The sequence below is a fragment of the Arxiozyma heterogenica genome (assembly GCF_036370985.1).
Source record: "Arxiozyma heterogenica strain weizmannii chromosome Unknown scaffold_9, whole genome shotgun sequence".
NCBI classification, from domain to species: Eukaryota; Fungi; Ascomycota; class Saccharomycetes; order Saccharomycetales; family Saccharomycetaceae; genus Arxiozyma; species Arxiozyma heterogenica.
The window spans coordinates 329,250-343,455 of record NW_027042662.1 but is presented as its reverse complement, the minus strand read 5'-3'; the positions used below and the strand labels follow the sequence as shown (position 1 = coordinate 343,455).

The window sequence follows — 14,206 nt, the reverse complement described above, 5'->3', positions numbered from 1 at the left end:
ATTGATGTTTATATAAGCATGTAAAACATTAAAAATTCATGCTGAATTCTATCTATCTATTATGCATTTACAATATACAATATACCATATTTTTGTAAATTATAAAACAGATTTTTTATATTAAATAATTAATATAAGTGTATAGATATATATATATATAAATAAAAATATTTATGAATTTCCTCAGCAATTAATAATATTTTAAGATAAAATTCTACTATTACATTGTTGAAATCAACCATTTTATTATATTCAGAAGGTATTACAAATATGTTTGAGTCCTATACGGGAAGACTAGCATCAATGTAAACAAAATACTACTAACATACAAAACACTAAATGCGATTATTATTTTCAATTAACCATAAAGTTTTATTCATATAGAAGTATTGATACCACCGATTCTTACAAAATACTAATAAAAAAGCAACGTGGTTCAAAATACCTATTCTAAAGTTATTTAGAATACTAAAAAAAATATACAAACCTATTATGAAATATCCAAAACATATCTACATCTACCATTACATTTTAGCTTTATCTACGATCATTATTTTGATAATATCCACCATTATTGTATCTACTAAAGCCCGAATTATTAACATTACCATTATTATACCTTCCTTGGTATTGGCTATTATACCTTCCTTGATATTGATTGTTATATCTATTCCCAGTAAAACGATTATAACCATAATTATAGTTTCTATTGTTGTTTTTGTAATTGTTAGGTAGGTGTTGTGAATACAAATTTCGATTATTATTATAACTACTATTATAATTGTTACCATATCTCGTATCCTGTATTCTAGGAATGTTCCCCCCATATCCATAATTATCATTTTGTACTGCATTACTGTTATTATTGTTAGCATTGGAAAAATAAAAAAATGATTTGTAACCTCCTATTCTAGGACTATACTGAGTTGTACCTTCTGGTCCAACAGGAACAAAATTATTCTTCATATCATTATTAAAACGCCATCTGTTAGGACCACGATTACCACTGTGTTTAATTTTACTAAGTTCATATTGATCAAGCAGTGGCTTGGGTGGAATATATCCATTTAACAGCAGAGACTTATTTGGTGATGGCAAGGGAGGCAACTTATATAGGACCTTTAGAAACAAATTAGTAGATAATTCAGGCAATGATCCACTTTCAACTGGACATGGCGTTTTGCTATTAACACAGAAACCTTCAACATCTTTAGCTATTATCCCACTTAGACCGCTCTTAAAATGTCTGAAGACTAATTCTGTATTATCTCCAACTTCAGTATATAATTTTTTAGAAAACTTTTCATAGTAGACATTTTTATTACTTATTAATAAAATTGATTCCTTTCTAACATTTCTTGATCTTTCTGCTTCTGTTAACTTTGGATATTGGGCTTTAACAGCATTTAATAATCTCTTCTCATCTATAAAAGGTAATAATGCAATACCTTGCCATGGCATTTTTTTACCATTCATATCTATAGCAAAATTCTCTGGATAAAAGTCAATAATTGGAGAATCAGGAGAGCTCATCAACGATCTAAAGATTGGTGGAAGAGTATGACCTGAAGCCGCAGGTAAAACACTCATTAACTGTTCATACGGTAAAAATGGTTCCCCCAGTTCAAAAGTAACTTTCTGGTCTGTAAAACCGAAAAAGTCTGCTGCGAATGGGGCATAATGGTATGGATAATACCAGTTCCATGAAGGACACCCTTGATAATAATATAATAATACCCATGAAACCCCTTCTATGTAACACTTAACCATATCTTTTCTAACAGATTCAACCTCATCTACTGGTATGTGGAACTTCGCAGTGTAGTATCTTTCATGATAACCTGGCTCATACAACTTAACTAATTCATCTGTATCAATAACTCCTGATGTAATTTCTGAATTATACATAACTAATGTTGGTTTCATCTCTAAAGCAGTATTACTTGATACGTCTTCAGTTTCATCTTGATCATTTTCGTCTTCATTTTCGTCTTCATCTTCATCTTCTGCCTCAACATCTGCTGTGATTTTATCTACTAAATCATCTGCATCAGTCTTTTGTTTTTTAACCACCTTTTCATCAGTATGTTCCTCCTCAGTTTCCTTCTCTTCAAGTTGATGTTTCTTTTGAGCGAGCTTCTTCTTTAATATTTCTGCAGTTGAAAAGTTTGATTTATTAGCAATCTCAACTGCTTTCTCCATTTCTTCCTTTGTTACTTCTTCCAGCAATTTATTGTTCTTTTCACTTTGTGCTCTTACTATAGCCAATGCTTTTTCATCACCCTCATTAGCAAGCATTATCTCCTTCTTCAATCTCACCATATCTGATGTAGTTAAGTTCCAAGCACCAGGAGCCAAAGTACCATTTTGATCATACATAGGTAACTGTTCATCAGGAATTAATGGATGATGATCTTCACCTGTTGATAGGTTTTTTGATTTAATTTGATTTCTTCTAGCCATAGCCTCTTTTTTTCTTACTTCTTGTATATGCCTGACTTTAAATATATCTGGTTCACGACTCCCCAATTTTTTTAGAAGAAGCTCTACAGATTCCAAATTCAATGCACCATCACAAGTCATGTAAGTCTTTAATGTAGGTAGAACTACCTTCCAAATATCTAACAAAATATCGATACTATTTTCTCTAACATCTAAACATGGTAAATGTGGCAAGAAATCATTACCACAGAAAAAACACATGAAAACCCAGTCGTCTATAGCCCTTTCTAAATCAAAGGGAAATGGTAACCTTGGAACAAATAGTTCAGCAGCTAGATACTCTCTTAATACAGGAATATGTAACCAGATAAAGGGTTTCTGAGAATCCTTTTTTATTAAAATTTGTCTTTCCTCCTCACTTAGACGACTCAAATCAACATTTCTTTTCTTACTTTCTTGTGCAAAAACATCTTCTCTTAGTATTCTAAAATGTGGTTCATGTGTAGCTAAACCCAAGAAAATTAAATCTGCATCTAACCCATAGATACAATGAATAGTGTTTGGACTATATTCTGGATCAGCTCTTTGAGATCTTATAAAGTTCATAATTTTATGTTCACCTTCACCTGGGACAGTTGCATCACTTATAATAACTTGCAAATTTTTCCAACCAGGATCAGTTGATAATTTAAAAGCAGTCCAGTACCTTAATGCAGCAGCTAGTTTGTCCATAAATGGTGTTCCTGGAGTAATTGCATTAGAATCCCAAGTTTTTTTATTCTTCACAGCTTCATCAATAACCTCACCATGCATCTCTCTTTCCCTCAATTCCTCTTCTTTTGCCTCGTTAGCCAATTGGGCATCTCTTGCACTTCTAAATCTACGGGACCTTTGTTGGTTCATCTTAGCCCTTGGAGCAACACCATCTACTGCCATAAAAAGAACTTTTCTTGGCCTTGCCATATTCAATACACGATTGGTATATTCAAATACTGCAAGTAGCATTTCATCTTCAGTCTCTGGTGGTGGTCTATTTTCTGGATGAGAACATGGATGAACAATACCGTTCATATCCAAGTAAAGATTGTCCAATTCACCATTTGGATTAGGTGCAGCATAGTCTAAAGGTAATTCCACCCCATCCACTACTGGAGCAGGTTCCTCAATCACTGGAGAGATAATCTTAGGATATTTTCTTGATAACCATCTGAAAAATGATGGCACACCCATGTTTAAATACCAACACTACTCCAATCTATTGTTTACCTGTTCTTTTGTCTTTTTTAAAGTGGTAAATGCTAAAACTGAGGTATATATACACGTATACACGAAGTAATAACCGCAAGTTATATCACCACATAGGTTAAGATAAGTGGCTTCATTGTATTACTTACATAATAAAAGCTCAGCTTTTTCTTGCTATTTACAAACATTGAAAATGATTGCCTCTCTTTCTTTTCTTTTTCTTTTTCTTTTTCTTTTTCTTTTTCTTTTTCTTTTCCTATTCTCTTATCCTTTTGAAAAAACAAAAAAAAATTTTTTTCATTTTATTGTCTTTACTATGTCGATTAAGCAGAAGGAGATACAAGAATTAACAAAGATTATATATAAAATCTACTTGAGTCGACGAGTAAATCAAGTAATCAAAGGCACACTTGGGAAAGAAACTAAATGTGCAATTGACTTACATGAAATGCATACAAAGTCCCTGAGTTTTGTATTAGCCTTTTTTCTTTTTTCTTTATTTTTCTATTTTTCTATTTTTCTATTTTTCTATTTTTCTATTTTTCTATTTTTCTATTTTTATTGTTTAAATACATTGTGTAAAATAAGATAGCTACTGTTATCTATACATACATATATATCTACTTATCTACCTATCCACGAATCTATATATATATGCACATGCAATGTTTTTTAAATGACTGCGTAAAAGGAATAAATAATATTGATTTTTGGAGGCATTAGCAGGGGTATCATTAATATGTGGTCAAAGTAACAATGACTAAATTTAAAATGTTGCATTATTATTAATGCTTTTAACGAACTAGAAATAACTTACAATAATAGAATTAAAATTGCATTTTGATAATGACTATCATCAAAAAAATCAAACTGGTGATTTAGCATATCTTATTATTAAAATTTACCAAAATACCCATTTATTTTTTCTAGACTTTCTATTTGACTCATCATTCACCTTTGGGACACTGTAACGTTTCTCATCTTCAATAGTATTGTCTTCATCAGTCCCACTGCTAGATTCAAAATCGCCAATCTCTAAGTCATAGCCGTCTACAACATCGCTATTATTACTCTTTTTATTTCTCTTAAAATTGAACCACTTAGAATTTCTCTTTCTACTTGCTCTTCCTTTTTCCGTTCCGATTGGAATGGATGTAGTTCTTCCTAAAAACGCATACCCAGGATGGAAAATAGTCATTGTCACAGTAGCAAGTGCAATCATTAATGCATCTAAAATAATGAAATACCATTCATGTGTGATCAAGTACCCTGACCAGCCTTCCGCCAATTCACAAAGACGATAAACACAACGTGTAAAGATAGTTAAGACTGCGAAACTCATTGCAAGTGTGAAGTAACGGAATTGCCATCTATCTGGTTCCAATCTTAAATTGTGATATCTTTTCACATACATATAATCAATATCTTGTTGAGTCAAGGTCCAAATACTCCTTGAGTAAAGTTTTCTTGGATTTTGATTCAAATGTTTTAATCTTGTTCCTATAAATGCAGCGTGTAAAAAATAAAACCATAATATAAGAAATATTACCATGGAGGCCACTTGAACAGCTAACCCCGCCACAAAAATACTATCACCCTGATGTGTAGAAGTCCCATCAGTCACTGCCATACCAGCAGTACCACCACCAGCAGCCTGGATGGCCAGAGATATAATATCTGAAGCTATAAAAATATATGAATAAAGCATAGGAGATTTGATTATTGAAAATTTATGACCGTAAATTTCCACCAGTTTTGCCATTTGGTAATATAACCCACCCATAGTGAAAACAGGTGCAATAGTAAGACAGATCATATTTAAAAGGAATGGATCCATTAATGTTGTATCATGATGAGACCAGGTTCTCCCAATATATCCTAGAATTTCTAAAATTCCTGTACATATAAATGCAATAGAAAACCAATATTGCTTATAAATGAGCTGAATTATATGTGCTGCCAAAAGGATCCCCCAAATAACGACCATACATGTATTAAATCTAAAATTTGGGGTCATCCCAGCATAAAGGGATAATGAGGCACCATCTACTGTTTGGTTTATTAAAGCTGTTGTGATATTAGTTGAGTTGAAGTAGTAAGAAGACATGTTGAAATATAATCAGATATATATATATATATATATATATATATGTGTGTGTGTATGTGTATATGTATGTATGTACCCACGACCTTTCTCTACAACCCTATTAAAGGACAAAAAGACAGAAGAAATCCTCCACACCTATCTAAAATTTATTATATAATATATAAATCTGAAGCCTTGGATATGATAACTTAATAATAGCTAGCTTCGGAGAATAAAATAGCAGACAAAAGTAAACTATCAATAAAAGTAAATATCAAGATATCGAAAGAAAAAAAAAAAAGAGAAATAAAAACAACAACCCAGTCAAAGTTCAAAACAAATCTGTCAGTTCCACGCCTTAACTCTTAAAGTAAACTTACAATCTTGCGACGATTATAACAAGTCAACAAAATTACAAACCAACATATGTTTTACCAATCCAAATCTATATATATATATATATATATATATATAGATATTTGTGTATTTTTGTTTAATTACACTTTCTGGTTTTTTTTATGTCAATATTATGTAAATAGGCAAGGAAAATATCACACAATTGAATTGTTTTTTTACTCTTCCCAATTTAAAAAAAAAAACAATTATACATGCTTGGAGATACTATTGTTCACTTTCCCGATCTGGTTCACTTTTTTGTAAGGGACCACTTATTTTCGAGTGATTTTTTTAGAGTTTCTTTTGTTTTCATTTATATTATGTATGCAACAATAGATAAAAAAACAAATTAATTATGGACATTTCTTTGTTTTGACGATGCCTTCAGCCGTCTATTGTTGTTATTATCCGTTATTTCTCCGGAAGAATTGCGGAAAAACCCAACAAAACAGCAATGAGAGACGGATCTGCTCCGCGGAGAAAAATTGCTAAATAATGACCAATCAGTGAAAGCCTGAATAAACAAATCTATGGTTACTATAAATGATAGACTCAGTGAGAAAACATCGTTTTATGTTGTAAACATTATCAGCAGCACTCTTAGCTGTTGTGACTATCCTATCGACTCTCCCTCTCTCTCTGTTTTTCTTCTTTTGTCTTACGTATATACCTTCGCACACATACACGTATATATATGTATATACATGTACAGATGTGCGTGTACGTTCTTGTAAGGACATGTATTAATGTCATTTATATCTTTATGTTATTGAAGTACACAAGTCTATATCATTTGATAACCTCTAAATTAACGAAACAAATGTAAACACTTATAGATTTGTATTTTCTACGTCTTTAGACAATTCATCACTATTCAAATTATCCAATATATGCTGATACTTATTATGAGAGGCAATATTGGCTCTTTTCAATATCTCCTCTGCCTTATTATAAGATTCTTCCTGTTCAACTGATTCATTATCCTGTAAATTACCTAAGTCAATATAAGCTTCAGCAAGCTGAGCCCATGTATCTGGATCTTCTGGGTCTTGAGCTTTATCCAAGTATTCAATTGCCTTTTTCACAAAAGTTATACCTTCGTCTTGTGCAGCCTTAATAGTTTCTTCAACTGTGCTATCCTCCATCTTTTCATTATCATCACCATATTGCATCGAAAGGTAAGTTTCAGAGAAGAATTCAGATTCCTTCAAGAAAGATTCACCAATCAATTTAGAAATGTTATAATATTCCTTTGTATCTGACACCAATTTTTCCAAAAATACAATCATTTCATCTCTCAACCACCTAGCACAGGCATCTAATTGTTGTCTAATGTCATACAATGGATGATTAGACTTAATATCCGATATTGCAGCAGTCGTACCATTACTTTCATCGTTATCATCATCTTCTTCCTCACTGTCCATACCTTCATCCAAATTTTTCTTTGTACCATAATTTTCTACAATATCCAACAAATCATCAAAGATTGAAATAGTCTCAATAATCAAGCCATTTATGAATCTCTTATTTCTATATTTATCATTAGCTATCAATTTTTGCATCGACTCGAATTTTTGTTTCCCTGAATCCAATAATTCCTTTAAATTTGCATCCACTTCAATCAAATTTGGATTTTGTTCTAATTTAGAGATATATTCCAATGGAATCCTTTGGAAGATGATCTTTGATTCAACTAAATTTAATAAATCAGTCTGCTTCCCACCGGAAAACAAATTAATGATATCAACGGAATCATCAAAATATTCTTTAATCTTATTAGAATTAAAAATAGTCAGTTCAGATAATGCTAAAGCGAAAACAGCCAAGAATTGGTCATCTTCTACTAAACTGGTTTTGTTGTCTCCGTTGCTTAACAACGTATCACACTCATTGACAATCCCATTCAATAATGCGTCAGAGTCTCTTGTAGACTCAAGGTATGTGTTCCAAAGACCAATCAATTGGACAGTGACGTTGTCTGCATTTTCATTCTCTTCCAATTCAATACTTAATTGTGGGGTAGTGGATTTTTCATTGTCTTGAACTTTAGAATCCTGTGAATGATCTACTTTTTGTTGTTTTCTACTCCTGGAAAGACCTAATGGTCTGGATCTCTTAGCCATCTTTTTAACTGATCTTATCTAGTATTTGTAATATACAAGAACAAAATGTGTATATACTCAACTTTAAAAAAGAATTATAAAATTTTTTTAGTGATGGAATATCCTCTTTTTAGTCCCTTTGTGTTATTATTAATATCAATGTTTTTTTTTTTTTATTAAAAAAATGTATAGAAAAAATTTTTTATTAGTTTTATTCTATTTTCTAAGTCATCAAAAAAAAAAGAAAGGAAAAAAGAAAAACTTTACTTTTTTAGAACATGATTAAAAATGGTAATGCGGGGTGAAGGAGAAAGGAACTATGAAGAAGAAGAGAAGATAGTTCATTGCAATAGACGAATGAAGGAAGTATCCTACATAGAATAGATAAACCGTTGATAACAAGAAGACATACACGAGGAACACTAGTAAAAGCCTATTCGGCTCATTTAGGGCATTTTTTTTGTTTTTTTCTTTTGTAAATTGATTTTATTTACCTATATATGTATATACATATACATATTATTTATAGAAACAGTGTGCATGCATATTGATATGTGAAGGTATGTTGTAAGTAAGAAAAAAAAAACAAAATAGAAAAGGATTGAATGCTATTAGAACTTAATGCCAATAAGTGAATAAATAACTTATATCATGAACGTGTCCATACATTATTAATCCACACCCCCATGTCACTTCCCACCCCTTTAAAATAATGAGACAAAACAAAGATATTCAGAGAATTATATTTGAATCTTTGACACAATAGTTTGTTCTTTGGTTAATTTATCGGCATTTCTTTTATGTAATTGTTCTTTACAAGTTGCCAAACCCTTACAGTTATGAGATTCCATTAATCGATGACTTGAGCAAAAATGACCATTACAGAAATTACAGTCACCTATGAATTTGGCTATAGATTTAGTACAATCTGGATGGAAACACATATTTTTCTTTGATTTTCTTTTAGAAGATGATATTTTAGCCTGTTTAATGTCTTTTACTTTAGTTATATTTGAAGAAGAGCCTTTCTTTTCAATTTTCTTTGCATTATTATTGTTAGTACTATTTTTAGTTAATGAGATATCTCTGGATGACGAGGAAGATGTTGGGGTTATAGATATTTGGCTATGTTGGTTGGAAAGGAGCGATTCAGCATCTATCTGGTTATTATTCTTGCTATTATTCTTGTTATTGCCATTACTTTTACTTTCTAAAAATTTATTCGAAGAATCAGATACTGGATTTTGAATTGTGTTTGACATATTGTTATGGATATATAGAATTTTTTTTCCTCCTTATCTATTGTAATAATGTAATATATGGTATAAATAATGTATAACGTTAGGTATAACTTTTGAGTATGTTATAGTTTACCTTCTGTGACAGTCGAAAACGACCTGGATTCAAACTAAATATCACGTACACATATGCAAACATATACGTATATATACATACTTGAAACGCATGTAAAACAAGGTTTAAGGAGCTATTTACTGACAAGATAGAATGGATCAGAATGTAGTTTTCATGTGTTTATACTCCCTCTTTGCCTTCCCTTACCTTTGTTTTTTACTTTTCTTTCTTTTCTTTTCTTTTTTATTCTTTCCGTCATTTTTTTTTCAAAATTTACTCTTTACATAATGGTTATGAGTACGTCTGATAAATGAATGAGAGCAAGTGTCATCCGTTGTATAAGTTTCTCTCCTCTCTCCTCTCTCCTCTCTCCTCTTTCTTCTCTCCTCTCCGTCACAGTGTTTGAGTTTGAGTTTGAGCTTGAGTTTGTGGCAATGGTTGTGGTTGCTTGCTGTGTTTACTGATTTGATTTGATTTGATTTTAGGGTTTTCTATTTCATGCTTTCCGTTTGTTTCCTTTTGCTTTTTCTCTACCACTCTGTTTATCGCAGGGAGTGAGAAAATTGGGGGACCCAAAAAAACAGAACAAAACAGAACAAAACAGAAAAGAAATGGAGATGGAAACGGAAATTGAAACGGAAATACTCGGAAAATGTGTCCCGACAGAAATTTCTAAAAAAAATAAAAGTTTTCTGCACCTAGTTTTTCGCTTTTCTCTACCTCCCTGCCCCCTCCACAGTTTCTTTTCTCTTCTTTTCTCTTCCTTCTAAAAAGCGCAAAAACCCTACTTTACGCTTCCTCACATAAGTGAAAAAAAGGGGAAAAATAAAAATAAGTTCTAGATACTCTGTCTTTCCATCTGGTCCCCTAATTTATAAACTGAACTCTAAAGAAAAACAAAAGATAAAAAAAAAAAAAGAACAGCCAAATAGAATAAGCCCAAAGAACAAGTTATTCTTTTTTTTTCTTTTGTCTTTGTCTTTGTCTTTTTTTTTTTTCTTTTTTGAGTGTGGATTTTATGTCTTTTTCCTCTCCCCCCCTATTCTCTCAAAAGTGCCTTTGTTCTTTTGTCTTTTTCTTTTCTTTTTGCCTTGATTTGCCTTGATTTGTCTTGTTTTCGCTTTTTAGGAAGTGCCTGCAGTAAAGTCTTTGAGATTTTTCCGGAAATGAAATAAAAAAAAAGAATGAGGGCAGGGGAAGGGGGAAGAGGGAGATAAGAAAGCCGAGAGACATAGGCTAACGACAAAATATACAAAGCACCCCAACAAAATATATTCATACATTCACATTATTTGACTCGGTTACAACACAATCTTGGATGACAGTATTTTGTAAATTGTACACAAAGAAAACAGGAACAAAAAAAAAAGAGAGAGAGAACAAGAAATAGAGAAACTTGAATATTTACTAAATAATAATATTACTTACTGCACATGGAAGTGAAAGTGTAAATTTCGTCTCTCCCTTTTTTTTTTTTCCTTTTTATTTTTATTTTATTTTTATAATCGTGTCCTTACATATTCTGTTTTTCCAATTTTCATACTAGCAGAACTTTTTATTAGATACACTAATGCAGGAATGTACACATACACACATACACTTATATATTCTATATTCTCCAAAATATGGTAAAGTAACTTATGTTCTATTTAAGAACGAAAATTAAAGGAATCTAACATTACAACATCCTACTAGCTTGATTTTCATTTGTAGAACCCATAGAAACATAACATTTATTATTATTATTATTATTATTACTGGTGCTTTCTTGGATTTCTTGTTCGTTTTTATCACCACCATCGTCATCGTCATCATCGTCATCGTCATCGTCATCGTCATCGTCATCGTCATCATCATCGTCATCATCATCGTCATCATCATCGTCATCATCTGCTGCCTTTTTGTCATTATTAACATCATCATCCTCTTCTTCTATGTCATCTTCTTCATCTTCATCCTCTTCATCCTCATCTTCTTCATTTTCATCTTCTTCATTTTCATCTTCTTTAGGATAACCACCAAGTTTCATAACAATCTTATCCACAATCTCGTTTGGATCCATCATGCCACCAAGCCCAATATCACCATTAATACTCATAACTTTCTCACTTGGTTTAAATACAGTAATCCATGGCATCTCATCCTTAATAATATTCAACTGTTTCTTGGTCATCACTGAATTAAACGTAGAACTAACCATAGATGGTGCCAAGAAAATCGGAAACATTGGATTCCAGGCCCTTATTATACTAGTCAGTAAATTATCACATAGGCCTAATGCAATCTTCGATAACGTGTTGGCTGTTAATGGTGCAACTACAAGAATATCAGCCCAACGACGTAATTCAATATGTAATACTGGATCAGTTCTTTGTTTCCATGCATCCCATTCATCTTGATCTCTCCAGACTTGTATATGTGGTGGCAATTCAAATTGAGGAGAAATACTATTCAATTGTGGTTGTGCTTGTGTAGATACAACAGGACTGTTAGTTCCACTTGTATTGTTTGTCACGCTAGGTATAGCAGTGGTGGTAGAAGCTGAATTAGTAGAAGAAGCCACAGTAGCAGAAGTAAACGTACTAGAGATACTCGTGGTGGCACCAGTATCAACATTAGAGGTGCCCACCATTTCTGTCATGTTTGTACTACCGTCACCACGAGAAATACTTGTCGTACTAGCAATCCTTTGTTGTGCTGATGTGACTAAATTTGTAATTAATGATACATCTGAACCTATCTTTTGAACAAAACTATTAGTTGGAGTAGAAAGTTCATCACCCACAGTAGGTGTCTTTGGTGTGGAAGTATTAGTGTTAATACTTGTTTGTGGAGTTCTACTATTGATTTTTTTCATGTATCGTTTAGTTAAAAAACTTGATGCAGATTCAGTTAATACAACTTGAATTGAAATCCTATCCCGACCATATATTTCTTCTAATTTCTTTATCATGGGTTTGATCTTGAATATTGACAAAGAACCTGTACCACCAAATAAAACATGTAATTTACCATCATCTTGTGGTAGTCGCGGATCAATATTCTTACCACTGTCTCTTTTTGGTATGTTCGGTGCAATAAATTGTTTGGGTTCTACGAAGGATGGTGACCTTTGTCTTGTTGCAAGATCATTTTCACTTAAATTACTAGCATTAATTATTGGATTTCCATCATTTTTAACAAGGACCGTAGCTCCATTATTTACATCCACTGACTGGTTATTTTGTGAGGTTACTAATGGTTTATTAATAGATGCGTCTTTATTTTCATCATCTTTACTCTTGATATTATAAGAGAAGGAATCTTCTTCTTCTAATACAGATTCCAAAGGTTTTGTGCTGTTAGATATAGAATTTCTTGGACTGTTGCTATTACTACTTCCAGGCGATTTTAAAGAGGCTGGTGTATGCAAAGAATCATCAACGAGGAAATGTAAATGTTCATCTTGAATCTTAGGGTTTTTACTATCGTTTGTTTCCTTTAAAATTTCATTTATAGATAATTTAATAGTTGAATTTGAAATCTGTGAACTTTCTGAATGAAGAGTTGTTTCATTATGTACAGAGTCTTTAGTACTGGAATTAGGAGTCACTTGACTATTTATACTTTCTGATGTAAAATTTTCTTTCTGTAACGGATCTATAGATGTTATGATTAATTTTTGTTGTTGTTGCTGCTGCTGTGAAATTGTAGTAGATATATTTTTATTTGTAGGGGGTGTAATAGACTGCTGCGAAGGTGATAGTATTTTAGAAAGGTTTGTTTGAGATGAAGTAGAAATTTTCAAAGCAATACCCGACTTTGGTTCACTAAATGTAACTGTAGGTATTCTTTTTAAACCTGGTTCAGGCGTATTACTTACAACAGCACCAGAAGTACCACTAGCATTCATTATAGATTTAGTCTGTGGTGGATTACTATTTTTAATGCTGCTAATGGAATTTCTGGACATTTCTGGTTTTATAGATGTTAATGACTGACTTTCTCCTTGATTTTTTATCTGAGGTTGACTTGCATCTAAATCTTTGTTTTCTATCAAGGTTTGCTTAACCCCTTCATTAGATTCTTTTTCTTGTAGGCCCATAATGATACAAAGCAAATAAACTAACTAATAAATAACACTTATTACAATTTCTTCTTTCTTTCTTTCTTTCTCTCTTCCACCCTGCTTTTTATGCAGACCTAATATCTCTTTTGAGAATTTTTTTTCTTTATTGATAGGTTTCTTCTACTGTTATTGCTATCACTCTGAGTGTGTAATATACAAGGTATGAAACTCTGTATTATAAATTAAATAAAAAAGAAAGAAAAAAACACTATAGTCTTCAGAAAGATTTAGCTGAAAAAAAAATAAATCGACTTAATCTACGTGAAGTAAGCACCGTCAATAGTCCTCACTACCTTCAAAACAGCTGTCCCGGTTTTATTGTATAATTCGTCAACTTCTTTGTCTTTCCCTATCAATAAGTCAAATTGGCCACCGTTTGTTTACCTCGATAGAATTAATCAAGCAAAATTTCCTTTCCTTCTTTGTAATCCACAAAATACATTTGCACACAAAAAATAAAATTTTTTTTTT

At 31.9% G+C, this 14,206-nt stretch overlaps 5 protein-coding genes across 5 annotated transcripts; all 5 read right to left on the bottom strand.

The window, feature by feature from the left end:
- Positions 1-537: 537 nt before the first annotated feature.
- RAT1 (ssRNA exonuclease RAT1) lies at positions 538-3,672 on the bottom strand (the record flags this gene model as incomplete). The annotated part of the gene is made up of 1 exon (XM_064861630.1): positions 538-3,672. One exon carries the CDS (start codon positions 3,670-3,672, stop codon positions 538-540), a length of 3,135 nt encoding a protein of 1,044 aa, XP_064716585.1.
- A 916-nt stretch (positions 3,673-4,588) lies between these two features.
- On the bottom strand, positions 4,589-5,794 carry RSB1 (phospholipid-translocating ATPase RSB1; the record flags this gene model as incomplete). The annotated part of the gene is made up of 1 exon (XM_064861629.1): positions 4,589-5,794. One exon carries the CDS (start codon positions 5,792-5,794, stop codon positions 4,589-4,591), a length of 1,206 nt encoding a protein of 401 aa, XP_064716584.1.
- Positions 5,795-6,999: 1,205 nt separating this feature from the next.
- ETT1 (Ett1p) lies at positions 7,000-8,295 on the bottom strand (the record flags this gene model as incomplete). Its single annotated transcript, XM_064861628.1, has 1 exon — positions 7,000-8,295. One exon carries the CDS (start codon positions 8,293-8,295, stop codon positions 7,000-7,002), a length of 1,296 nt encoding a protein of 431 aa, XP_064716583.1.
- Positions 8,296-9,014: 719 nt separating this feature from the next.
- TMC1 (Tmc1p) lies at positions 9,015-9,536 on the bottom strand (the record flags this gene model as incomplete). Its single annotated transcript, XM_064861627.1, has 1 exon — positions 9,015-9,536. The coding sequence occupies one exon, from the start codon at positions 9,534-9,536 to the stop codon at positions 9,015-9,017; it is 522 nt and encodes a 173-aa protein (XP_064716582.1).
- A 1,769-nt stretch (positions 9,537-11,305) lies between these two features.
- VHS3 (phosphopantothenoylcysteine decarboxylase complex subunit VHS3) lies at positions 11,306-13,711 on the bottom strand (the record flags this gene model as incomplete). The annotated part of the gene is made up of 1 exon (XM_064861626.1): positions 11,306-13,711. One exon carries the CDS (start codon positions 13,709-13,711, stop codon positions 11,306-11,308), a length of 2,406 nt encoding a protein of 801 aa, XP_064716581.1.
- Between the last annotated feature and the right edge of the window lie 495 nt (positions 13,712-14,206).